Source organism: Carassius gibelio, chromosome B5, assembly GCF_023724105.1.
Source record: "Carassius gibelio isolate Cgi1373 ecotype wild population from Czech Republic chromosome B5, carGib1.2-hapl.c, whole genome shotgun sequence".
Lineage (NCBI taxonomy): Eukaryota > Metazoa > Chordata > Actinopteri > Cypriniformes > Cyprinidae > Carassius > Carassius gibelio.
In genome coordinates this window covers 12,200,142-12,228,089 of record NC_068400.1, presented here as the reverse complement: position 1 = coordinate 12,228,089, position 27,948 = coordinate 12,200,142, and the positions used below count along the sequence as shown (strand labels likewise).

The window sequence follows — 27,948 nt, the reverse complement described above, 5'->3', positions numbered from 1 at the left end:
GTATGTGATGATCTTTTTCACACAAGCTATATTATATATATATAACATTTCAGTGGAGATCTTGAGTCATAAATGTAACTTAAAAAATGCATCTTATATTCCAATTTTCCCCAATTTTCAACACAAATGCTTTCTGGGTAAATGTTTTCCAGCTTCGTGTTCACAGAAAGCATTTTTACAATGCTGCGTATCGCATTGCCCTGAGCTTTTGTTTTTGTAAAAATGACCACTGCGACTGTGCCTCGCACATGAAGCGTCACGTTTTGTCCTCAAAACAGTTACACGTGGCCAACTTCAGCCTCATGAATGAGCCTACATCAGTAACATGTAATTTGAAATATAAAGATTATAAATATAAACTGAATTAAAAAGTGGGACGTTTATTTCAGCTACATTTCTCATTTTTGCTTAAAATAAAACGATTAAAATAAACTAAATCTAATAAGAAGCACCAAAAAAAAAAAAAAAAAAATTCAAATAGAAAAATAAAATGAATTTGAAATATAAAAAAATATAATGGTATATAATGATACTAAAATAACACTGATTTGTACTGAACCTTTTACAATCCTTTAACATAATGGTCATGGTCAAAATGTGGTGGCAAACCCCATATAAAAGACATGATTCTGTGATTTATTAATATGAAATAAATTGACTATTATTTTGCATGATTTTATTACTTTCTGAAGTCCCTGAAAAACGTATTGTCTAACAAGCAAAATGCTTTATCATTGGCTTTATAAAGCCATTTCATGTTTCTTAAGAAATACGGTTTCATCTAATAACAGGAATGAAAAATGTAAATAAAAAGACAGCTTTTTGACAAATGCATTAGCTCGAAGTTTTCTACTGTATTTCTGAATAGAGTTAAAATCAACCGGAAAATGCTACTGAAAGACAGTGGGGATGATACAAGGTTGGCCAACCTCTTACGAAGGTAACCATCACATTTTTGAGAACAGACAAGTCTAGGAAATATTCAGCATGCTGGGTAATTACATGTTATCTCCTCGGGCAGGTTTTGGCTCAGGAGTGGTGAGCTGGACCGGGTGACCTCGTTCTGGAGTGGGGACATCTAGAGCCACAACTCTTTCAGCATCTAAAACTGGCACAACATAGGTTATAGTCAAGTTGTACTCCTCCACAACCTCTTGTCCTGTGAGGGAAGGGTCCAGTGTGGTCTGTGGAAGGCCTGGTTGTGCGGTAGGGTTGTTGGTTTGGTGCAGGCTGTCTTGTCCCAGGGTGTTCAGCTCAGTGGGTCGGAATGTGGGTTTGGGTTCAGTGGCCTCCTCTGAAGAGCTCGACTCCTTTGATTCGGAGGATTCAGAACTGGATGCTGTACACTTTTGATACAGAACAACCTGTCGGAGGGTTAAATATAAATTATCAATAAGTTCCAAATGCAAATCAAAATTCATTTGTAGAGCAGCAAAGTACTGTACAGTCATGCAAAATATACAAATTTAAAAGAAAATAAAAAAAATAAAAACCCCAAAAGTATTGTCATTATAAAGTATCAAAGCCTTTATTAAATACATCTTTAGATGGGTTTTAAACAGGATTACAGTGTTAGATGATCATATAACCACTAGTAATACATGCAACTATTTTCGTACCATACATTTCATTCAAGGTGCGAACTCAAAGTGTTTTACATTGACACAATAAATAGAATAAAGTTTGGGTTAACATAAATATAATTAAAAATAACCTATAATCTAATTCTAATCCCTAAGCATGCATAATTTGTGAATGCACAGTCTGACTGTAAATATTAAAATATATAATCATCTTACCGGTTTGGAAACCGTGAATGACACTAAAAAAATTCCAAACAGTGCTAGTCCCAAACCATCCATCTTGTATTAAATGTCTCTCCCTGTTAGAGAATGAAAATCGTTCATCTTAATAATAAAAAACAATCAATAATAGGCAATAAGACATTGCTTAAATAACACATGATTAAAATCATATGTGCTCTGGGTATGGAAGTATAAACTGGTAAAATATTACCCTGCTTGTTCAAACTCCGCAGAAAAATGCAAGAATATTCCAAGTTCGTCAGTCTTGCACTGAAAGCGGAACGGAGCCATGCATATTTATATAATTTAATTATAAAATTTACATTTGGTGTCAAATCTTTGATATGTTTATGTTCCTTTTCTCTGTAATTTCACTCATGGTTTGCAGTCGGAAGTCAGACCTACTCTGAAGAGATCATAGGGTTAGCAAAAATGTACTTGTTAATTCCAGTAAACATGTTTTGTTTCAAGAAATAGAACCAGGAGGTGGCACACCCAATCGTTTGTTTCGAATCTAGTCATTGTGAACTCTTATGGGGAAGATTCATTCATGTAAAACCCTCAAATGTTTTTATAAGAAAGCACATTAATCATGCCAGTGGTGAAAACATGATCAGACCAGCCTCAGTATGACTGAAACATCCACAGTCAGAGGACAAGAACACAGCAGGAAAGGGGTCAAATCTTTATTTTTACATCAACACAAAGCACAAACTGGAAATAAAACCACAAACAGAAAACCGGAGATACTTTAAAGGTATAGTCAGGGCTGTTCTTTGAGCAATGCATCTGGTGCGGTCCCTAACTCCATAAATATGTGCTTTAGAAATATTACTAAAGAGCCAATATGCTAGTATTATGCATTCTAATAAGTAACTAAAGTTTTACTATTAACTTCAACATTACTTCAGCTACATTTAAACAATTCAATTTCAAACTTATTTAATATTAAGTTAAATAAAAATAATGTTAAATATACATTAAATTAAATTTTAAATAATTAACATTTTATCATGAAAACTCAACTTTATGTAAAGGTAAACCCACTGGGAAGCCAAGGTTGATGCTTGAAAGGCTGGCAAAAGTTATTTTCATTTTAACCACATTTTAGAAAACTGATTTTAAATGGACAAATATGTATATATATATTTGCATTAAAAAGATGCATTAAACCTCTTTGTTGCAGTATTGATGTGATATGGTCGATGGGGGCAAAGTTTCCTTCCCATATTTTTTGTGGTCCAGAGCATAATTTCACAACAGGTTTCTTAAAACTTGACTTTAATCCTTCATTTTGACAGGTTTACAATGTGGTGCTGTGGCCAAATCAATTTCTGGAGTACTTATGTGATAAACTAAGATATCATCATTAAGTTGGGAAGTTTCATATTATTTTGCCTTTAGACTAATTGAACAGAATGATAGTTATGAAACAGTTTGTCTACAGAGGGTACAGAAGGTAATTGCACAAACTTGACTTTACAAAATGCAACGACTATTTCAAAGAAACCAAGACGCTACAGCCGTGATGTTGAAGCTAATCCATAGACGTTGCCACATCTTCCTAAAGACAGAGGGGAAAAAAAAATCTTTTTTCTCAATCTCATCAAGGATTTTCACAGCAAATTACACCATCTTTGATAATGAGCACTTTTTAGTTCACCCAAAAATAAACATGAAAACTAAAAAAATTCACAAATGTAGCATTACATCACTTGTTCACCAGCGGATGCTCTGCAGTGAATGGGTGCCGTCAGAATGAGAATCCAAACAGCTGATTAAAAACATCACAATAATCCACACTATTCCAGTCCATCAATTAACATATGGTGAAATGAAAAGAGTCATGTTTGTAAGAAACATCCATTATTAATGTCTTTTAACTATAAACAATTGACTACATTCAAAATGATTCCATAATCTAGAATAATGCTTCTTCCAGTGAAAAAGTCCACCACTGTGGTCCTCTTACATCAAAATTCACTGACATTTGTTTTTTTGTGTGTAAAGCTGCTTGATCTGTGCATATTTCTCTCCTGATTCAGACTCAGATGATAACTTTTTTTTGACTCATTTCAGCTTGAAGCAGTGGTTTGAAGTTATTGATTGATTTGTTCCTTTGTTTCATTCAATTTTTCACTCCACCAGAAGTGGATTGTGATGTTTTTATTAGCTGTTTGGACTCTCATTCTGACGGCACCTGTTCACTGCAGAGGATCCATTGGACTAGCAAGATGTAATTATTTCTTTAATTTCTCTTATTTCATACCTCTGAGAATTCAGCTTCTCTTCCATTAGATTGAGCTGAAGATGACTCTTGTCTTCTCTGTAGTTCCTTCATGACTGTTTCCTGCACATCCACAGTCTGTGCTGCTTTCCTAAACACAAACACTGTTTAATTGGAGTAAAAGTAAATGAAACTCAGCAGATTACGGTGTACCTCCGGTTTGTGGCTTTTTTCCTCTGAATGATGCCGACGATGACCCCCAGGACAACCACAGCGGCACACAGTCCAACTATCCCGTACAGAAGCGGTCCCTGTGTGTCCCCGCTCGAACGCTCCTGACAGCGCTCTCCAGTGTATCCCGCCTCACAGACACACTCCGTCACCCCGCTCCGGGTCGAGCATTTACCGTTGCTGTTACACAGCATAGCACCACATGCATCAGACGCCATGTCCTCTGGTTTGACCTTCTCTCTCAAACCTGGACGAAACGCTTTAGGATCGAGCCGGACATTTTTATGTTGTGTATCTAGACTACCTGAGAAGTCAAAAGAGAAGAACACGCTTATTATATAGAATAGATCCTGTTTAATCTTGTTGAATGAATATTTTTTTACAATTTATAATTAGATATAAAATAAAAATCATTGTGTGTTATCATTGAATACGGTCATTTAAATAAATTCATGAATAAATATTTGCACTGTGCAAAATTTTATTTTAAATTTTTCTGTACGTTTTGAGTGTTTATGGGTGTTTAATTACACTGTTATATTTTTGCGTTGTTTTGCAGTAGCAAGACTAAGCAAAAATATATATATAATTATCATAAAGAAACAATTCCCTAAATTGTCCCACAATAAAATTAAGCCTATTTTTGGGACCATTAAGAATATTTGCATTATCCAAAATGAGATTTTCCTGTATTATTATTTGATTTTGGAGTAAAAAAGGACCTGCGCATGTTCTTCACAGTGCAAATATACACCCCAATAACAGCTAACCACGAAAGAATAATCCAAGTTATTAGTAAAGCTAACTTATTCCTCCCCAAAACATTTTTTTATTAAAACCAGAAGGTTAGAATTTGACGATTCCTCACAGTTCTCATCAGAATGATCTGGACAGTCGGCGACGCCGTTGCAGAACTTCTCCAGAGGTAGACAGATGTTTCCACTCAGGCAAGGTTTGCTGTCTCCAGGGCAGCGGGGGTCCAGACTGCAGTCTGTGTCGTTGACCAGACGGTGATCATGGGCACAGCGGCACGTCACTCCTCCAGGGAACGCAAGACAGAGCTGACTGCAGCCTCCATTTCCATCAGAGCACAGATTAGAGCCTGAAATATGAAATGGACTAATTAATGCTTTATAATTTACAGAAATGTAAGATGTCATTGCGTAATTATTTCCTCACCTTTTTGTCTTGACTTTGCGAATGCTTTTAGACTGACGATGTCAGCGTCCACTTCAAACCACAGCTTCCCTGTATGCTCATCGTCGCTAAACCAACACTTTAGTGGAGTCTAAATAACAATGGATGGATTATTAGGTAAAAAAAATAACGTTTTCCCCCACAGAAGAGCACAAAACTTCCCCTTACAAAAGTACCTTTTTTAGTAATCCAAACAAGAACTCTGTTAACCAAAGCAAATGCCATCAAGCCTTCCTCTGTCTTTATTTCCTTGTATCCAGAACCATCTATGGCAACTGAACCAATTACTGCAAGACCTAGAGAAAAGAATGTGTATATACACATGCACACAAAATGTGGTCAAAAATATAGGAAATTATAGTTTAAAAGAACTATTTTCTACTTTCATTACTCCAGTCTTCAGTGTCACATGATCCTTCAGAAGTCATTCTAAAATAGATTTGTAGCTCATTATTAATAATAGTTATTATTAGTGTTGAAAAAGTTTTTGCTTTATTTAGATTGTTACCCAAAATTTCTGAGTGGTAGTTTATCACGATTTTGACTAAATATACTGTATTCAACATGTTTATTGAGCTTGAGCATCAAATCATCATATTAGAATGATTTCTGAAAGATCATGTGACACTTAAGACTGGAGTAATGATGCGGAAAATTCAGCTTTGCATCACTGGAATACATTGCATTTTATATATTCAACAGAAAATATTTTTAATTTCTAATAATTTTACAGTATATCTGGTTTACTGTATTTTTCATCAAATAAATGCATATGCATATTAGAGTATATAAAACATACCAGTGTCAGCCCAGTACAGTTTATTCCCTTCATCTGTCAAGATTAGTGAAGTTGGCCGGACTGAATTACTCCACACCACTGTCCTGTTCTGTCCATTCATATAGGCACACTCCAACTGGGTCACGTGACCTTCCTGGACTTTGTTTGAGAAGCAGAGGCGTCCGCTGGGCGGGTCTAAAGCAATGGATTCAATAACTCCGACACCATCCTGTGTCATCACACTGGTGTGTGCACCATCCGGTGAGGTGACCTGCATGCTCCAGTAAACGTTCAGGGTGATCCAGTCCACTGAGAACGTGCGCAGCGAGTCCTTATGTAGCTGGAGCAGTTTCCCACGAGGCACCAGCGCAGTGTCCTTCATCTTGAAGAGCCCCACGACGGGCTGCCCACCATTGGACACGTAGAGGGTGAGGTCACGCAGCACTAAATCTAACATGGTTGACTTGTTCATGCTGGGAAGGTCAAAACGCTGATGTTCAGGCCAGTTCTTTAGGTCCTTGTCGGTGTGTCTGTTCTGTAAATAAATCTGAGAGAGATGATATGTGTTAGTACTAATGTGTATTAGACTGTCAAACGATTAATCACAGTCATCTTTTTTTAATTACTGTATGCTATTGTGTGTGTGTATGTATGTGTGTACATAAATACTAAATCAGTAATTCATACAGCTATAATTATTTTTGCTGAAAAAATGTGGCATTTAGTGCAAAACCTTTTTGCAATTACCTGCTAGACAATGTGTGTTGTGAAATACATCTGAGATTAATAAAGACATTTTATTTTATGGGTAGAGAAGCAATACAGAAGCAACACTATGCATCCATGCACATGTTGAGTTAGTGATTTTATTTTTTAGAAAAGTGACACCTGTGTGACTGCAGTTGGAGAAAGAAACAGCAGGAAGGACGCATCTTTAAATTTGGAGCAGGTCAGTCCATCTTCATCGAGCAGCAACTGAGGAGGACACTTGCACACGGCTTTCAACCCCCGGGATAAAACACACAGGTGAGAGCAGTGCTGGGAAGCACACGGGTTAGAGACGCCCACTTGGACAAGTGCATGAATGACCTGCAGATGCACACAAGCAGATGTTACCTGATTACACATGCAAGTTTCGAAGAAAGCAAATACAGCCTGTATTTTACAAATGTCTGTAACGTTTAATTTGATCGTGATGATCACAGTGTTCAGGAATACTTGCCTTCAAACTGAACGGCTGTGCGGGACGTTTGAGCAGGACTTTGTGCTGTTTGCCTGTGATTTTGTGAGCTCTCTGGATGGTGCTTCTTTTGGTATCAGACCAGTAGACCTCATCATTGAATACAGACACTGAGAATGGACTGGGGGTCTCCATCATCTGCAAGAGCTGCGAAATTTTGAAGTTGGAAAGTCTGAAAAATGTTTTTAAAATAAATATATTTAATTTATAAATATTTAAATGCATATTGAAATAAAATCAGAACAATTTAATACAAAGAATGCCTTATGAAATCAATCAGAGTTTCAAAAACATCAATAACCCTACACAATTGTTGTTGTTTTTTTGGCGAGGGGGGGAAAAATGTAATTTTCACATTAACTTCACTCAATATAACATGACTCTATAGTTGTAATTTTGACCTAATTCTTAAAATATTATGACGTTAACCTTTAGTTATTTTTCAGCGTCACAGTAAAATGCAGCTGTAGGCTATTTGTTCCGCATGCAAATACAATCTTGGTACAGTGGCCCAAAAACAAAACCGAACAAACAAAATTTAGAGAGAGACGCATCTTGACAGATTACATAGGCTATTGAAAGTTTAAAAAAAAATTTTTTATTTAGTTTTAAAGTAATATTTTATAGCACTCTATAAATATATTTGTGTCTGCAAGTATTTCCTGCTGAAGATCAAGACTGCAGAAAGCCACACAGTTTTCTATATTTTACAAAAGCACAACGGTTTTTTTGATATTGTGAGTGCACACAAATAAAGGTAGGCACTTTGCAGCTCTGAATGACACATACAGTTAACCTTGATGAGGAAAAATTATGGCGCATTTCAAGTTTCTTAAGAAAAAAAAAAATGCAAGAGTTAGCGTTAGCGCCTCCATGTCCTTCAAAGCACGCTTCAGCTTCCACTCTTCACACAGAAATGATTGAATATTTACAACACATTTATCTTACATATTTTTATTTATATTGTGAAATTTTCTCAAATCGTGTTTGAGAAGGCTAATATGCTCAACTCACTGTCTGGTGCTGGTGGCTTGATATTTAAAAAAAACAAAAACTTGAATTTAACAAACAATGTTCCAATCATTTTTCTATATTTCTAAAAATCTAAGTTTCTAAAATTACAATTTGATTAGGGTGTCTGTACTCAGCTACTTGATTTGTGTACTTCATCCACCACTCCATCTAAAAGACTCATAACATTAGACTGATGGACAGAAACATTCTACAAGAAACTGTAAACATTAGCAGATCATGTTATGTTTCTCCCTATTAGACATTTTCTGAGATGTTGAGGTGGACATATCCACTACCTGAATATCTCCTCCATCAGTATCAGCTGATCCAATGCACTTGAGTTTCTCATCGGCCCAGTAGATTCTCTGATGGATGGAGTCCACCGTCAAACTGACCGGCCATCGGAGAGAGTGACTGACCAGCACACGCCTGTGTGAACCGTCCATTCCTGCTCTTTCTATTTGAGCCTTGTCCCCAATTTCTGACCAGAACATAATTCTGAAAGACAAATTTCAGGGTCAAATTTACAACCTAAGTAACATGCTACAACTCTTGCTTTGTAGTGCCCAGTGATGGCCCTTTAAAGAAAAATTAAAAAGGTCACTTTTAAAAGCATTATTATTCAAACCCTTCCTGTGGCAGCAGAGCGATGGAGCGAAGCTGCCCTAGATTTTCACCAAGGATCACCACATGGTCTGTGGTTCTGATGGCATCACTGTCCAGTTGCACTGCATTGATCTGCCTGTTGACACTATCGGCCCAGTAGAGGTTCCTCGCCACCCAGTCCACTGCCAGACTGTCTGCATTGTTACCTGAAACAGATAGAGAGAGTGATGCTTACAGGTCATTCCCAATTCTGTGATGTCAAAACTTTAACGCATCAATACATGACCAGCCTTAATTAAAGGTTTTGTGTTTCTGCATCATGACCCATCTAGTCATGGTCAGGCAGTGTGTAACATCAAATCAGATTGTATTTTATATAGGGCTTTATTCGATACAGATAGTTTCAAAGCAACATATACATATATATATACACACACACACAATTTTATAACATACTTTTATATTTTATTTTAGTTAAAAACTAATCTTGTATATGCTTTTGACCTTTTTATAATTTAGTTGCCAAGGAAACATTTCAAATTTTCATTTGTTTTTTACATGTAAATTTATTATGTAATATTTATATTGTATCTTAATTTAATTTACAAAAAACAATTTTGATATATACAAACACAAACACATGTGAATGTATTTTTATGCATGTTTATACATGCATGTACTTGTAGTTAACAATAACACTGACTTTTAATAAGGGTTCCTCTACTCTTCTGATCCAGTGACAACCATTTTATGTTGTCAGCATAGAAGTTGATCCAGTACACTCTCTGCTTCTGCCAGTCATAGTCAAGAGACAGGAAAAACTGCTTCTCTGACGAGAGCAGGACGTCCAGGCTGGAGCTCCTCAGACCCAGCAGGAAGACCTCAGACTGCAGAGACGCCAGCAGGTACGGCTCACCTGAGACAGGAGCACAACTCTCAACTAGAATCTCAGCTCTAATTCAACACCTTCAATTGCATGAGTGTATTAGAAATATTGTTATATTCTGAAAGTGCATTGTGTATTCAAGCCATACTCATGATATGAACACTCATATTCTAGCCCGCAATGCAATTTTTTGAACATGTAGCATGATAAAATTTAGCATACTACATTTTCTTGCCTAATGCATAGTCTTACCATTTTATAAAAACAAATATAGAGTGTATACGACTCCATTTGCATGCCATTCTGAACATGGCCTATGTTTTACAACCAGAATAAATATATATTTGCTCTTGCTCGTAATGCATATACCTGTGATTTTGCAACTGTGGCCATCAGGTTCCAGAATATAACCGTGGCTACAAGAGAACTCAAATGAGCCCAAAGTGTTGGTACAGTAGTGTGAACACAAGTCTGGACGGTCAACACACTCATCCACATCAACACACACCACACCATCATCCACAGGCTTGTAGCCCATCCTGCACCAACAGCGCTATAGACAAAGATAAAAGCAGTGACAGGAAGCACAAAATGGTAAACAACTGCTTAATTGCTTATTAATAAAAGGGCCAAGCACCAAAGTGAGAGGTTGCATCTGATATTGGTGTACTATACTGAAATGAAGCTTATTTACATAATGTGTATAGTATGTTCACATGGTTGCTACTGCCACCAACTGGTCAACATTGATCAAATACTTTTCATTTATGCCTTTTTAAGAGTCATTGAGGGCATGCAGAGTATTCATCAAATTTATTGAAAATGTTTTTCTTCTATCATACAAATTCTTAGCAGATTAGGGTTATATTATCTTTGAAACAATTGACAATTAAAAAAAAAAAAATTACCATTCAAAAGTATGGGGTCAGTAGAATTGTTTTTCCCAAACCAATTATTTTTATTCAGCGAGGATGTGCTTAATGTTAAAATTACAGTAAATACACTTATAATAGCATATAAAAGCTGTTTCTTTGAACTTTCTATTCATCAAAGAATTCTGAAAAAAGGATGCACTGTTTCCACAAAAACATTAAGCAACCTTGATAAGAAGAAATGTGTCCGATGCAGCAAATTAGCATATTAGAATTATTTATGATTGATTATGTGACACTTAAGACTAGAATAATGGCTTTTGAAAATTGCAGTTTTACCAGCACAGAAATAAATTATATTTTAAAATGAATTAAAATAAAGTTTTTTGGCCTTGGTGCAGAGACTTCTTTCAACTACATTATAAACATCTTTTCGTCCACAAACTTTTGAACTGTAATGTAAGTTAACATTATTAGTCAATTCTATGACTGGTAGTTTTTTTAAATATTCAAATCAGACATTTTCTGACATGAACAGAAAGAGGAGATCATACCGTGCCTGTAGGTGTGCTGTGGCAGTCCTGTGCACACTTTGACTGTTCAGAGCATCTGTCTGTGTCACAGGTCCCTCCTTCATCAGAACCGTCCAGACAGTTAGTGACTCCGTTACAGAGCTGAGACGGGTCCATACACTCCGAAAAACCACACTGGAACAGATGAAGAGGACAGGACACACTCAGACCGGTCAAAACACACACCAGCTTCAGATTCTTTTGAAGAATCCCCATTTATAAATGGATTTTGACAGCCATTCCACAGGAATAATTGGCAGAATACAGAAAAACATCAAAATGTGGACATAAAATCCATTTATATAAACATTAAGCACTTTTGAATTAATGGTGGTTTAATTGTTTTTTTATAAACATTCTGAATTAAACTGATTTATACATGCAGACTTTCAATATGAGTTTAACAGCAAACTAGTCATTCAGAGATCAAATTGTATTTTTGAACATGAAAATTTTACAGAGGTGACCTCATAGCGGTCTACAGGCCTGACCCCAAACACACTTTTTAAACTTGAAAGTTGTAATAAACACAAAACACTTTTTCCTTCGGTAATAAGAGACATTTCTGAGCCCAACAAGACATTAAATGAGAGAAAGTTATTTTCTTAATTTAGAAGCATCTTTATATCTATGAAAAAAGTCTATAACAGATGGTTGGACAATTGTTAAAGGGGGGGTGAAATGCTATTTCATGCATACTGAGTTTTTTACACTGTTAAAGAGTTGGATTCCCATGCTAAACATGGACAAAGTTTCAAAAATTAAGTTGTACGTTTGAAGGAGTATTTTTGGAACAAAGTTTTGGAAAGTTTTTTTCGAGTATGGCTCTGTGTGACGTTAGATGGAGCGGAATGTCCTTATATGTGTCCTGACGCACTTCTGCCGGAAGAGCGCACGCTCCCGTATAGCAGAGCACTGAGAGCACAACAGACAATCACTGATCAGAGCGAGAGACTGAAATGTCACAAAAGGAGTGTATTTTTTGGTTGCCAGGGCAAGACAACCCTGCACAGATTACCAAAAGAGAAACAGCATTAAGGGACCAGTGGATGGAGTTTATTTTTACAGAGCATCAACGGAGTTTTGCAAGTGTTTGTGTTTGTTCCCTACATTTCGAAGATGCTTGTTTTACAAACAAGGCCCAGTTTGACGACGGATTTGCACATTGTTTATTTCTTAAGGATAATGCAGTGCCAATGAAAAAGGGTCACGATCGTGTGTTGGACCCGCAGGCGGTGAGTAAAACTGCTTCAAATATCTCTGTGTTGTTAACTTAGCTATCAGAGCGTAAGCACATCAAGTAAACAACATGCGATGTTGTCATCAAACTGCACTTTCCACATGTACAGCTTAAAAAAAAAAAAAAAAAAAACGACATAAAGTGGAACTTAGTCATTTTCCAAAACCGCTAAGCAAATATATACAGTTTCAGTACATACCACATAGAGACGTCGTTGCTGATGCTGCTCTTGTTAAATTTCAGCCTCCGGATCTGATTCTGGATCATAAATAAACGGCTGAATCTGACTGTTAGCCATGGTTTGTTTTGGATGATGGTTTTTTCCTCACGGTAATGTCACAGCTTCCAGACGCTCTCAACGCAAAAGCCTACTCGCGCTCCTGATTCTTTAGCTCCGCCCACACGTCACGCCTCCAGCCGGTCGTGTTTTTCCAGGAAAAAACGGTACAGACTATCTTTCTCTTATGAATATAATAAAACTAAAGACTTTTTGGAGTTATGAAGGATGCAGTACTACTCTATAGGTACTCAAGATTAACAGGATATTGAGTGAAAACAAGCATTTCAACCCCCCTTTAAATTATCCAAAACATGCATTAAGAGTAAACAGGGTCAATTCTGACTTTGTTGACTTTAGAATAATTTCTAAGGTTTAATGAAAATGAACTTGCCCTGGGGTCTTCTCTGGGTTCAGCCTGCTTCAGTTTTTTTTTTATACTCACAACCAAATTCATCGCTTCCATCCCTGCAGTCTTCAGAGCCGTCACAGCGCCAGGCTTTAGGAATACACTGTGTTTTAGAGGCACATGGTAACTGGAACTCACCGCACTGCACTGGAGACTCCTTACAGTTCTGAAAGGTGGTCAAAACTTGAATAATTTTTTAATGTATAATAATGTGCCTTTGGTCATTTAATGCATGGGTTTCCTAGTGCACCTTCTCATCTGTGCCATCCTTGCAGTCCATCTCTCCGTCACATATCCACTCGTCCAGCAGACACTCCTGACTCTCCGGACAGCGGCGCTGTGTGCTGCATGGTGGAGGTTCAGCGCAGTCCTCCTCGTCTGAATGATCTCTGCAGGTGTCCATCACAGCGCATACGGACCGAAACACACTGACCGCTGCTGCACCGCCACTCAGCACTGCTGCAGCTCTCCTCACCTGCGGGACAGGACGGGTCATACTATCATGATGGATATTTCTTTATGTTTTTGATTCTTAAATTCATAACCTTTCTGTTGCTCTCTATTTTAAAGCTGATCTTAGACCTGCAGAAACATTATACATAAATGGACCAGCATTATTGTAGGATTACTTCTATACTAATATAGTATTCAACACTTTGAATTAGATTTCATTTATATTTCAAGTTTTCATTTGTGATGTTTTTGTGCCATGTCATTTTTATCAGTTAAATTTAGTTTTTATTTATTTGCAGTTTTATTAATTTTAATTAGTTGTTTCTTTTTTTATCTAAAATTAATTTTATTTATGTTGTTATATAGTCCATACTGTAAGAATGATGAGTAGTTTCAGTGAACAACTCTGTAATGGATAAAACCAATGGACAAAAACCTGTATATAGTTTCCATTTATAATTTTAGCAACTGTTATGTGCTATATTTATGCAGTTTTGTTAAGTTAAACATTTTCAGCTAGATGCTGTGGCAATATTTCTAATTTTAATTTAAATATTTAATCTAATATTCATATTTTTATTCATTTATGTTTTAATTAAAATGTTTCTTCAATTCATGAGAATAGTTTTTATAGTTTTAGGTAACAATAACATTTTAATAGAACAAATACCATAAACCCCCAAAATATAATAATATATTAGATTTATATTTTCCATTTTATTTTTAATTCAAATCAAGTTTCAGTAATTTTGTTATAAATCATTTTTAATCATTTTTTTTATTTTTTTTTCAGTTTTGTTTATTTAAACATTTCATTAGTTATGTACAAGTATTTAAAATTTGTCGTTTTATTTTTCCATTTTTTTAAATTCATTTCAGTTCATATTTTTTGATAGTTTTAGTTACTAATATCAACAACATTGTAATGGACAAAAACATTTTTAAATCCCATGTTTCTATTCACAGTCACATCCCCTACCACAGCTGGCCTCATCGCTGCCGTCAGCACAGTCTGCCTCTCCGTCACAGACAAAGGATTCTGGGATACAGTGGTTTTTATCACAGCGATGACCGCAGCCCTCGTCCAGTTTGAAGCAGTTGACTTCATCCAAAATTTTCATCAAAACTTAACTAGTAAATATGAGCATCAATTTTTTTTCCACAATGAATATATTTATTGATTCGACGCAATTTGAATAATTGCATAAAAAATATATATGATTATATGAATAGAATAGATGCAAATGGTTAATGAATTGTCTCTTTTTTTTTGTACAGAAATCTTGCATATTTAATAACTGACTGATTAGTTTAGGCCTATGTTGTTGAAAATGTTTTATGTTAAAAATGTGTAAACTGATGGAATTTTTAATATGCAGTACAAATTACAATTAAAAACTTTGAGACCAAAAATTTATTCTTTATTCTAGGCCCCTGAAAATCAGTCTGAGGACCAAAAATGGTCCTCTATAAAAATGTATAAAAACATACCTATGCTACAAACCGCAGCACATTCATCTTCATCAGAGCCGTCAGGACAGTCATTCTCACACATTCTATACAGCACACACTCAGATCCATCCTTACAGGGTTTGAAGCCCAGTCTGCAGTGCAGGGGAACACGATCAGAAGCAACTGCAGCCTGCACACATTCAGCTAGAGCACAAACAAGCCAAAGCAAATGAATCTCATGTAATCTCAGCATAGATTCCCATTATACTGAAAAGCAGTCATTTGGAATTCATTTTCTATTTAAATGAACACAAATTAAAGACATTACTTCAAATACTACCAAGATTTAGAAGCACGGTCTACACATAATTGTATAGTTTTTGTTAAGGTATCAGCTGTTATTAAAGTAATGTAACGATTTAAAAAAGTAAAGCGGAGACTGAAGGTTAATGTGAGACTCGTATCTGACCTCTCAGAAGCAGAAAGATCCCTGAAGCGACATTCAGCAACACAAACAAACACATGACTGCATGGTCAAACCGTCTCGCTTCGAGATGTGGCGCTTTAATCAAGAGAACAGCTGACGTCAATGCAGCTTAATTGATCAGATAACAGCAAACCAATGAGCGATGACAGATTTAGTAGTGAAAATACGTTTAAGAGACATAAAATGTTGTTTAGTTTAATTCATTTATATATATATATATATATATATATATATATATATATATATATATATATATATATATATATATATATATATTTTTTTTTTTTTTTATAATATTAAATTGTACTTACTACAAAAAATTAATAGGCCTAATTAATATTAAGAATTCATTATATAACAAAAAAACAACAATAATAGCCTAATAATAATAATACTAATTTTGTTGTTGTTATTAAAATAACGAATACACGTGACGTTAACCCATGGAAACTTACATTATTTATTTATTTAATGTGTATTAATACCGTTAGTAGGCTACTTCATAAAATGAATTCATTATTATTATAATATCATATCACTCAGTTATTTTACTCATTTATAATTCTATTGTATAGTTAGTTGTGCCGTTGGGATCACTCAAAACTAAACACGTAGACTTAGAAACCCCATTAAATAAAGAAGAAGCCAAGTCAATTATCAGGAAGTATGCACAGTCCGTTTGGCAAGGGTATTGGGATAACAGTGAATCTGGAAGGCATTTATATAATGTACAGAGACAGGTTGGTGCTGGGAGGATGGTGGGCTGGAACCGGAGGGAAGAAAGTTTAATAACTCGTCTGAGAACAGGTCATACAGGTCTAAACCTTTCATTGTATAAAATAGGTAAGCACCCAACTGGGAAATGTACTAATTGTAATCAACCAGAAACAGTGGAACATGTTCTTCTTCAGTGTAGGAAATATAATATTAATAGGGAGCACCTCTTTCAGTCACTACGGAAGGCAAAACATCATGACGTCTCATTGTCAGGTCTCCTGGGGAAAACAGCAGGTCAGATATATTGTTATATAATTAGGTTTCTTAAAGAAACTGAATTAATTAAAAGGGTCTGAGTCTAATAAGTATTATTATTTAAATATTTATTTATTTATTATTTTTTATTTTTATTTTTTTTATTATTATTATTTTATTTTTTTTTTATTTTTTTTCCTGCTTAATCTCTCGTTCCACACTCCAGTCCAGTTAGTGGCGGTAATGCACCGTTAAATGGTTTGCCAACCGCCATTAAACACCAGAAGAAGAAGAAGAAGAAAGGTGTGTTCGACATCGGCTGCGGCTGGATGCAACCGATCGGCGAGAGTAGCCGCGTGCAGGTGGGGAGGAGCTGCAAGCGGAGATATGAAGCCGGACACGTTGTGGCTCCCGTAGTTTGCTGCAATTACGTCAGTCATGGCAGATCACGTGGCGATTGCTTACTTGATCGCGTTTAAATGTGTGTATAAGTGGTGTTTTGAAAAAAAAAAAAAAAAAAAGTGGTGTTTTGGAAGGGTGCCTTCCAAAACAAGATACCATATTGGATATATACTTTATCAGTATGACATGGGTGTTTCTGCTTATACAAAATGATAAAAGTAACCTATAAAAAAATTCCCTGGTGGGTATGTGTTTTTCAAGAAGGTTTCAGCAACAAGATTTACAGTGCCCTCCTGCTGAGCTTTTTAACATTTTAAACATAACACCACTGATTTTCATATACAGAAAAGCACAATTCTGTTGGATTTATATTGTGATTTAGACCAACTATTTGAAAGTGAACAGTGTTGTCAAGTTGAAGTTACAGCAAGTTGTTAGCAGTTTGCTAACCACATGCAGGTGAAGTATAAACACAGCTAAATAAACTAGAGAATATGAAGAAACCAAACAAATGGAGGAACATAATGTATTATGTATCATTTGTATAGGAGCATTTAGGACCACATTAGATTGTATGCTTTTTAGATTAACATTTTAGTTCTTAAAAATGCTCATTTGAATAGGTTATGCTGCTGAATACTGTAAAAGGTCTGTATAAAAAAGAAAGTCATGCAAAATAAACATACACAAACTTTATATTAACAATAAAGTAAATACAGTAAAACAATATTTAATAAATATGATTTATAAGATGAAGACGACATAAAAACGTATTGAACTGTTTTTAAAGTCCATATGAGAATTTCTGAGGGTTGGGTTTTCTGGGGTTGGGTCTGGCGCCGATACAGGATGGCTGCCTCCGTGACGAGCTCCGCATATGTTTTTGTGTTTTTGTTAGTTTGTCCTGTCTTTAGTTATATTCCTGCCATCAGTTTCACCAGGGAAGAACTGCTGAACATTCGGCAGAACACACCACAGGATATTTTACCGGATTTCAATTATTCAGACGTTTTACTGAACGTTGTTATCGGAGGAGCGGCGGCGCTGATCAAGCGCTTCAGGACGCGCAGACGGGGGAAGCGAGCGGGAGCGCTCGTCAGACTCAGGAAGCGCGGATTTCGAACGCCGTTGCCTAGCATCCATCTGGCAAATCTCCGCTCTCTACCCAACAAAACGGACGAACTCCTTCTGCTTTCTCGGACAAATAAGGATTTCACACACTCTGCTGCTCTGTGTTTCACGGAAACCTGGCTGAATGACACCATACCGGACAGCGCGCTCCATCTGCCGGGCTTTCAACTGTTTAGAGCGGATCGCGAATCAGAATCCACTGGGAAATCACGTGGCGGCGGGACATGCTTTTACATCAATGAACGGTGGTGTACAGATGTAACTGTGTTAAAGAAGACGTGCTGCTCAAATCTCGAAACACTCTTCATTAACTGCAAGCCGTTCTATTCGCCGCGGGAGTTTCACTCGTTCATTCTGGTCAGTGTTTACATCCATCCGCAAGCGCATGTGAGCTCAGCTTTACAGAAACTCGCTGATCAGATCACAGAGACAGAACAACAACACCCGGACTCTGTTTTAATCATTCTCGGGGACTTTAATAAAGCCAATCTGTCCCGTGAACTGCCAAAATACAGACAGCATGTTACATGTCCCACAAGAGACAGTAATATATTGGATCACTGTTACACCACAATAAAGGATGCATTTCACTCTGTTCCACGAGCAGCTTTGGGACGTTCTGATCACCTTCTGGTTCATCTTATACCGTCCTACAGGCAGAAACTAAAATCAGCTAAACCTGTATCAAGGACTGTAAAAAGATGGACTAATGAAGCAGAGCAGGATTTACAATCTTGTTTTGACCTCACTGATTGGAGTGTTTTTGAAGCTGCTGCCACCGATCTGGATGAACTCACAGAGACCGTAACATCATATATCAGTTTCTGTGAGGATATGTGTATTCCTACAAAGACTCAACTAATTTACAATAATGACAAACCGTGGTTCACTGCAAAACTCAGACAGCTCCGTCAGGCCAAAGAAGATGCTTACGTGAAGGGGGACAATGTCTTGTATAAACAGGCTAAATACACATTGGAAAAGGAGATCAAAGTGGCAAAGAGGAATTATTCTGAAAAAATAAGGACTCAGTTCACTTCCAACGACTCCGCATCAGTGTGGAAAAGTCTAAAGAAGATCACCAATTACAAGACACCACCCCCCAGCACCGTAGAGAATCAACGACTGGCAGACGATCTGAACGAGTTTTACTGCAGGTTTGAAAGAACACCCATCACCTGCCCTGAACGCCTCCCCACACAACCATTCACACCCTTCACAACTCCTGCAACCAGCCCTGAATGCCTCTCCAAACTACCGTTCACACCATTAACAGCTCCTGCAACCCATCCTGAACACCTCTCCAATCAAGCACTCTCACCATTCTCACCTCCTGCATCCCCCCTCTCCCCCACACCTGCAATTCAGATCAGCGAGGATGCGGTGCGCCAGGTCTTCCGGAAGCAGAAAAGGAAAAAAGCACCAGGCCCAGATTGTGTTACACCAGCCTGTCTGAAATCCTGTGCTGACCAGCTGGCCCCCATCTTCACCCAGATCTTCAACAGATCGCTGGAGCTGTGCGAAGTCCCTTCATGCCTCAAACGTTCCACCATCATCCCCATCCCTAAGAAACCCAAAATTACAGGACTAAATGACTACAGGCCTGTGGCTCTAACGTCTGTAGTCATGAAGTCATTTGAAAAACTGGTGCTGGGCCACCTGAAGGACATCACTGGGCCCTTGCTGGATCCTCTTCAGTTTGCCTACAGAGCAAACAGGTCTGTGGACGATGCAGTAAACATTGGACTGCATTATGTTCTGCAACACCTAGACAGACCGGGGACTTATGTGAGGATCCTGTTTGTGGACTTCAGCTCGGCCTTCAACACGATCATCCCAAACCTCCTCCTGCCCAAACTAAATCAGCTCTCCGTGCCCACCTCCGTCTGTCAGTGGATCAACAGCTTCCTGACAGACAGGCAGCAGCTAGTGAGGCTGGGAAAATACACATCCAGCACCCGTACAATCAGCACCGGAGCTCCCCAGGGCTGCGTTCTCTCCCCACTGCTCTTCTCCCTGTACACCAACGATTGCACATCTAAGGACCTCTCTGTCAAGCTCCTGAAGTTTGCAGACGACACCACAATCATCGGCCTCATTCAGGACGGTGACGAGTCTGCTTACAGACAGGAGGTAAAAGAGCTGGCTGTCTGGTGCAGTCTCAACAACCTGGAGCTTAACACGCTCAAAACAGTGGAGATGATCGTGGACTTCAGGAGAAACCCCCCTGCACTCCCCCCACTCACCATCATGAACAGCACTGTGACTGCAGTGGAGTCATTCAGGTTCCTGGGAACCACCATCTCTCAGGACCTGAAGTGGGACATTCACATTGACTCCATTGTGAAAAAGGCCCAGCAGAGGTTGTACTTTCTCCGCCAGCTGAGGAAGTTTAACCTGCCACAGGAGCTGCTGAAACAGTTCTACTCCACCATCATTGAATCCATCCTCTGCACTTCAGTAACTGTCTGGTTCAGCTCAGCTTCTAAATCTGACCTCAGAAGACTACAGAGGGTAGTCCGGACTGCTGAGCGAATCATCGGTTCAACCCTCCCATCTATTCAAGAACTGTACTTATCCAGAGTGAGAAAAAGGGCTGTCAAAATCACTCTGGACCCCTCACATCCAGCACACTCCCTCTTTGAACTGTTGCCATCTGGTCGACGCTACAGAGCACTGAGCACTAGAACGACCAGACACAGGACCAGTTTCTTCCCTCAGGCAATCCATCTTATGAACAGCTTATAATAACGGCGGACACACTACACTTTATATTTATATACACACACACTTTATTTATCTAACACACATACTTAGTATACACTTAAATTTTGCACACAATATATATGTACATACATAACTTCATTTTGTAATATACCTGCCTACAATTGTCATTTGTATATTGTTATTCACTATCTACTTATTTGTATTTTTTATTCTTTTATTATGTGTTTTATGTTCTGTCGCTGTCATTCTGTTGTACTGCGGAGCTTCTGTCACGAAAACAAATTCCTCGTATGTGTAAACATACATGGCAATAAAGCTCATTCTGAGTCTGATTCTGATTCTGAAACTGAAGCCGACTCGCAATAAACTTGAAACGCACGTCATCGGTGTCATCAGTGAATCCAGCCAATCGTGGATCAGTTGTGTCGTCATCAGAACCTGTGCAGCCGCTCTTCAGAAGCTGCGCTGGCTGAGTTCTCCGGCTACTCTCGAATCGCTCTCGTGGTACTTTGACGGCACACGTCACAGTCACGTGGCGTCAGCGCTGTATCAAGTCGGACAAAATTTCTAACCGGCATGCACTGCTTCAAGTCAGCCGACGATCGGTTTGCGCAAAACTGCATGAAGTCGAACAAGCCTGTTGTGGCTCCCGTAGTTTGCTGCAATTACGTCAGTCATGGCAGATCACGTGGCGATTGCTTACTTGATCGCGTTTAATGTGTGTATAAGTGGTGTTTTGGAAGGGTCTTGAATGTTGTTAAGTTGAAGTTACAGCAAGTTGTTAGCAGTTTGCTAACCACATGCAGGTGAAGTATAAACACAGCAAAATAAACTAAAGAATATGAAGAAACCAAACAAATGGAGGAACATAATGTATTATGTATCATTTGTATAGGAGCATACATTTATGACCACATTAGATTGTATGCTTTTAAGATTAACATTTTAGTTCTTAAAAATGCTCATTTGAATAGGTTATGCTGCTGAATACTGTAAAAGGTCTGTATAAAAAAGAAAGTCATGCAAAATAAACACACACAAACTTTATATTAACAATAAAGTAAATACAGTAAAACAATATTTAATAAATATGATTTATAAGATGAAGACGACATAAAAACGTATTGAACTGTTTTAAAAGTCCATATGAGAATTTCTGAAACTGAAGCCGACTCGCAATAAACTTGAAACGCACGTCATCTGTCATCAGTGAATCCAGCCAATCGTGGATCAGTTGTGTCGTCATCAGAATCTGTGCAGCCGCTCTTCAGAAGCTGCGCTGGCTGAGTTCTCCGGCTACTCTCGAATCGCTCTCGTGGTACTTTGACGGCACACGTCACAGTCACGTGGCGTCAGCGCTGTATCAAGTCGGACAAAATTTCTAACCGGCATGCACTGCTTCAAGTCAGCCGACGATCGGTTTGCGCAAAACTGCAGGTGTGTTCGACATCGGCTGCGGCTGGATGCAACCGATCGGCGAGAGTAGCCGCGTGCAGGTGGGGTTGCTGACGTCGTCAAGCTTCGTTTGAGTCTGCGCGTCAGAAACGGAAGTGCTAAAAAACGCTAAAACTGGGCTTCATTTGTCTCAATTGAGTTCCAATGGGGTCGCTGTGTCCATTTCTTTTACTGTCTATGGTTGTTACCAAGGGGCAAGGAACTCGACCGGAAGTTGAAGTCGGGTGGGGGCTGCCATCTTTTAGCAGAACTTCACTTGCGTTAGCATTCCCATTGACTCCCATTCATTTTGGCGTCACTTTGACAGCGAATAACTTTACATCTGAGGCGTTTAAAGACTCTGTTTGTCCATTATTTATTTCTAAAGATACACGACAATGTATAAAGGGCTCCATTACCTTCTATGTTACATTATGGCCCCGTATAAACAGTTTTGTAAAAAATAGGCTAACGATTGCGTCATAACCACTCGGCTCTCTGTCGCATTACCGTATAGACAGGAGGAGAAGCTCGCAGGCGATTAACTTAATATGGCGTAGTGGCGTTACATTTTAAAATACTATACAAAATAATTAATCAGAATACTTACTCCTGGTCACTCACGACAAAGAACTCCCCGCTCAAGCTCGCCGTCTCTGCAAGTTTAACGATGGCAGTTTGCACGCACAGCTACTAGAAGATTTACATCTGTCAGACAGGTTGCTGACGTCGTCAAGCTTCGTTTGAGTCTGCGCGTCAGAAACGGAAGTGCTAAAAAACGCTAAAACTGGGCTTCATTTGTCTCAATTGAGTTCCAATGGGGTCGCTGTGTCCATTTCTTTTTTTTTTTTTTTTTTTTTTTTTTTTTTTTACATCTTTATTAAATCTTTACGATACAAACAATAAGAACACAAAAATAGAGTCATAAATACAGAAACAAAAAAATATTTAAAAAGAACAGAGCCAGGGGGAGTTTCAAATAAATACATTAAAGATAGAGCATAACTGAATGGTTTTAGCAGCCTTCTTATTTTTTGAATCAAACGCTGTGTCCATTTCTTTTACTGTCTATGGTTGTTACAGTACGTTTGCAGCGCTGTAGTTTTGTGATTGTCATTCCCAGACGCTAGAGGGCGATACAGCGCTGCTCTTTCTATTTTAAAAACAGAGGGAAGAAACGCGCAACAAAGTAGCGTCAAATGACTTTGAACTTTGAGCACATCATTCGATAGCATTTCTTCTAAGTTGTTTTTGTAAATAATTTAAATGATGAACCGGAATATGGCTAATTTTAGCACACTTATCTCCGTGGTGTCAGGTGTAACTGTGCTGTATCTCTTTTACACTTCTCACGTCTCGTTTAAAACTCACACAGTCTTTGACGCCCAGAAACATTTGCCAGGTTCAGTTTACCTCATGACCAGGTACATTTATCAATCTTTCCGCAAGAAAAGAGGAACAATGAGGAAAAACAAAGACACAAGCGACGAGCTTGCTTTCACTTTGGTCAACTGCAGGTAAGATGACTTAAAGAAACTTTAAGTGAATGTATATGATTAGTTAAAATCTACGTTTACTGTACATGCAATTCAATATATTAAAAGCTTTATTGTTTATACACTTTATTTTTTATTTACAAACTAAATGGAAATACAGTGTATCTTAATGGCCACTCATTATATGTTAATGAGTGTTAATTCTATAGTGTATTCAGTTGTCAGTTGTTGTGGATGTGTCTGTAGGTATGATGCGGTGTCTTTGAGGAGGTTCTGCAGTGTTTCGGGTTATGGCTGGGACTATCCTGACAGTGTCTTCAGAGACTTCCCCTTGTGCTACCCTGAGTTTCTCTTCACCAGACTTCTCACTATGATTGTGTGCTCAGAGAGATTCAGACTCAGCCCTTTGGGTAAGATCTTCTGGCCCTTTTCAGCACACGGGTTGAGCACAACCCCATCAACAAATAGAAAGAACATGCTCCTAATCAGTCCTACTGATCTTCATATCAAATCCTGCTACTGAATTTATTTGTTCAAATGTATTTTTCTGCTCAAATTTTATTTAATTCATATATGATTTTTATTTACATTTCACAAATCAGTCAGCGTATTATATTTTACAGTCAGCTGGTCATTATAACAGAATAAATGGCAATTTGACATATGAAAATATTGTACAAGAAATATTTGTCAAAAGAATGCCTTTACTGACCAATCAGAATCAAATAGTCCAGAGAGATGTGGAGAAATATTATATATCTGTTAATAACAGATATATAAAATCTTATGTATCTTTTAAATTAAATGTTCCCTTCTGGTGGAATGACCTCCCCAATTCAATCTGGGCAGCTGAGTCCTTAGCCATCTTCAAGAATCGGCTTAAAACACATCTCTTCCATCTTTATTTGACCCTCTAACTTTAACACTCACTATTCTAATTCTATTCTTATTAAAAAAATCTAACTACCTTTCTAATCTTTTTGTATTCTGACCATTTTCTTTTTATTTATTATTAGCTTGCTCTATTCTTTTTCTATTCTATCTGTTTTATTTTTATTAATTATATTATTTAAAAGCCCTTGCTATGTGTTCTGCTTAAGCTAACTAAGACTTGTTATAGCACTTACATATCATTGCTCTTTTTGTTGTTTTGATTGCTTCCATTGTCTTCATTTGTAAGTCGCTTCGGATAAAAGCGTCTGCTAAATGACTAAATGTAAATGTAATAAACTTACAGAATCCAGATCAATTAATGATCTATTAATATATATCTAAAATATATATATATTTTTAAGGCTAAGGCACATCACCCAAGAGATGTGAATAAATATGATTATAAATGTGATTATTGATGTTCATATGCATGACAATTAAATGTGCTATACCTAGTGTAGTAGTTAATATTTCTGAATTAGTTGCAATTTTTATATATTTTTTCATTAAAATTTTGATAAACATTTTTTTTGTTTATATAGTTTTTTTATTTCATTTTTAAGTTAGGCTAATGACAATGTTGCCTTGGCTACAAGCTGGAATTTAAAACAAATCTTTATTATATTTTATAATATATTTTATTTGAGATAATATTCACTCCATTTAAAGTAATGAAAATGTTTTTATCGTTTTTGTGTTAGTAAACTATAATAACCCTGGTTATGCCCCACTGATGGCCATTAAAAGGGGAATCACTGCTCCTTCTGCAGGTCTGATGAGTGTGTGTGAGAGTGTGTGTCTGAGCGATGCCTTGGATGAGCTGAAGAGAGGGATGTTCTCCCTGCAGGCCAGAGTGCTGGAGTACAGGACTGTTAGAGCTGGAGTGGAGGTGGATCTCGCTTTGACTGCGTCTAGAGATCAGCAGACCGTTTGGAGCAGCACACTGACTCTACTCTCTCCTAACAATACACACAGACCTGATGCTCAGCCTGGCCTAGAGATCACCCATGGTAAGGGACCATACTGCAGGCATATCAGTGGCTGGGAGCAGCTGCTTCTGCATGTCCTAATCCAGGACAGATGCTTTCATGAGACATGCTTATTTACTGTGTGCGCTGAACCGGTGTCTTTTTCCAGATCCAGTCTCGGAGAGATGCATCACCCTGGCTGTTCCTTGGTCCTCAGGTGTGAGGAGCACCTGGGTGTTCGGTGACCTTTGCCCTCTGCCTGTGTTTGTTTGGCTGGGCTTTGCTCGTCCCTCCACCCACCCACTGTGGATGTTCTCCAGGTGCATGGCAGAAATGGAGAAACACAAAGGTAAGTAATGTTTAAAGTAGGGCTGTGCCGATAGACGATAGTATCGTGAATCGACGAAAGCAGATTTCTCTGTCGATAGTCAAGATGATATTAGGCTCATTCTCCTATTAATGGATTCAATTATTTGAATAATAATAACAATTTTTATTTTTATTGGGCAGCCTATTATAATTTGGCTATCAAACTGCCCAGCTATTTCACTTCAGTACCGCATTTCACACACACACACACAAACACGCGTGCACGCAAATGAGGATTAGAGCCTCGCTGCATCTCATTTCGGAGTCTGCATCCTTCAGACATCACATTTGAAGGCTGCATACGTCATTTTGGATGTCTTATTTAAGAAAAGTAACCATAATAAACACTTATTTATCACGCAGATTTCTTTCTAGGTCCTTTGGAATACACTACTTGAATGTATGATGTCTTTCACCCCAAAAATTTGAATTGTGTAAATTGTTCCTCTCAGAATTATTTATAATAAAAATGATAAAAAAAATAACATTATTACTATTATTTTATTATTAAATCACTTAATATGTATAATAATTATATTTATTAACATATTGTATATTAAAATATATTACTATATTGCATATCAATGTTTTGCAACGTATTGCATAAAAATTAACATGATAATTATATAAATATATATTTTTTCATACAATATTTAGTTACATGTAATTTATATATATATATAAATATATATATATATATATATATATATATATATATATATATAAATTAGTATGTGTGTATATATAATATACTGTATGTTATATAATGTTATATTATTTGTTATATAACCATTTAATAATTATTTATATTTAGAATAATTGTTACATTATTTATTGTAACACTAAATTATATATATATATATATATAATGTATATATGTATGTGTGTGTGTGTGTATATGTGTATGTATGTATATGAAATTATTTTACAAGTGTCTCAGATCATCTCTCATTTCATCAGTCATTTATCCTTTTTTTTTTTGTTGTTGTTTTTTTTGTAGGAGTTGAAGTGGTGAGAGCTCCTCTGACTGTGTCTGTCTGTTACAAACAGCCTGTGTCTTTACCGAGGAAAGTCAACATCAGAGTCAGTGAAAACACTAGTGTAACCTCAAGCACAGCGTCATTTTCATTGGAAGACCACAAAACCAGGACACTGTACCTCACAGGACAGATAAAACGACAGACAAGCCAGGAAGCAGAATGATGGTGATGTAATCCTGACAGATAGGATACGAAGCACTCAACAGCGGGGTGTCAGACGGGGTGACGTGGCCATCACAAACACTGGTCTCAGCCCCAAACCTGAAATACAAGGGACCTAGCAAATGATGCTCCTACTAAATGGTGCCATAGTATATGATGATGATATTTGAAATGTCTACTTTAAAGACAATCAAGGGGACTTATCATGGAGAACAGGAATCCTCTTGCTCTATTGAACTGAAGGAATCAATGTCCTGTGTAGACAGACTCTGGTCAAAACCCTTACTCCTCAGTCTACTCTTACAGACACTGTATAATAATTTGCATATAAATTCATATTCTTTATTCAGGAACTTGAGCGACTCTGATGAGCTGCAGCAGAGGTCAGTCAATCATAACATCAGCCATTTACACACAGAAGCCTTAAAAATACAGAATCACAACTGCCTGATTATCCTAAGGATTGTAGAGAGGTTTAAAAATGGTCTCCTATAACTAAATAAAAGGTTTTTTGTGCAAGGAAACATGCTTCAAAAGTGGTAAATATTTCTCATTTAAATAAGGTATA

The 27,948-nt window shown here is 37.4% G+C and overlaps 2 protein-coding genes across 2 annotated transcripts; one reads left to right on the top strand and one right to left on the bottom strand.

The window, feature by feature from the left end:
• Nucleotides 1-1,908: 1,908 nt before the first annotated feature.
• On the bottom strand, nucleotides 1,909-14,928 carry lrp13 (low-density lipoprotein receptor related-protein 13). The gene is given in 18 exon segments (XM_052556277.1): nucleotides 1,909-2,075; nucleotides 4,075-4,183; nucleotides 4,246-4,567; nucleotides 5,132-5,365; nucleotides 5,443-5,551; nucleotides 5,629-5,756; nucleotides 6,260-6,785; nucleotides 7,127-7,327; nucleotides 7,461-7,625; nucleotides 8,789-8,990; nucleotides 9,121-9,304; nucleotides 9,802-10,014; nucleotides 10,354-10,537; nucleotides 11,411-11,591; nucleotides 13,387-13,520; nucleotides 13,605-13,749; nucleotides 13,751-13,829; nucleotides 14,787-14,928. Coding segments are annotated over 18 exon segments (3,321 nt in total). The 3' UTR covers nucleotides 1,909-2,012.
• An 8,634-nt stretch (nucleotides 14,929-23,562) lies between these two features.
• Nucleotides 23,563-27,904, top strand: si:ch211-12e13.1 (uncharacterized). Its single transcript, XM_052557964.1, has 5 exons — nucleotides 23,563-23,929; nucleotides 24,155-24,318; nucleotides 25,612-25,851; nucleotides 25,979-26,158; nucleotides 27,179-27,904. The coding sequence occupies exons 1-5, from the start codon at nucleotides 23,679-23,681 to the stop codon at nucleotides 27,379-27,381; spliced, it is 1,038 nt and encodes a 345-aa protein (XP_052413924.1). The 5' UTR covers nucleotides 23,563-23,678; the 3' UTR covers nucleotides 27,382-27,904.
• The last annotated feature ends 44 nt before the right edge of the window (nucleotides 27,905-27,948 follow it).

Bases quoted from the DNA above. Each gene is read 5' to 3' on its own strand.
- si:ch211-12e13.1 (XM_052557964.1), top strand. From the start codon at position 23,679: ATGATGAACCGGAATATGGCTAATTTTAGCACACTTATCTCCGTGGTG. The intron at 24,319-25,611 runs GTAAGATCTTCT...CTCCTTCTGCAG, and splicing joins ATTCAGACTCAGCCCTTTGG to GTCTGATGAGTGTGTGTGAG. The intron at 25,852-25,978 runs GTAAGGGACCAT...GTCTTTTTCCAG, and splicing joins TGGCCTAGAGATCACCCATG to ATCCAGTCTCGGAGAGATGC.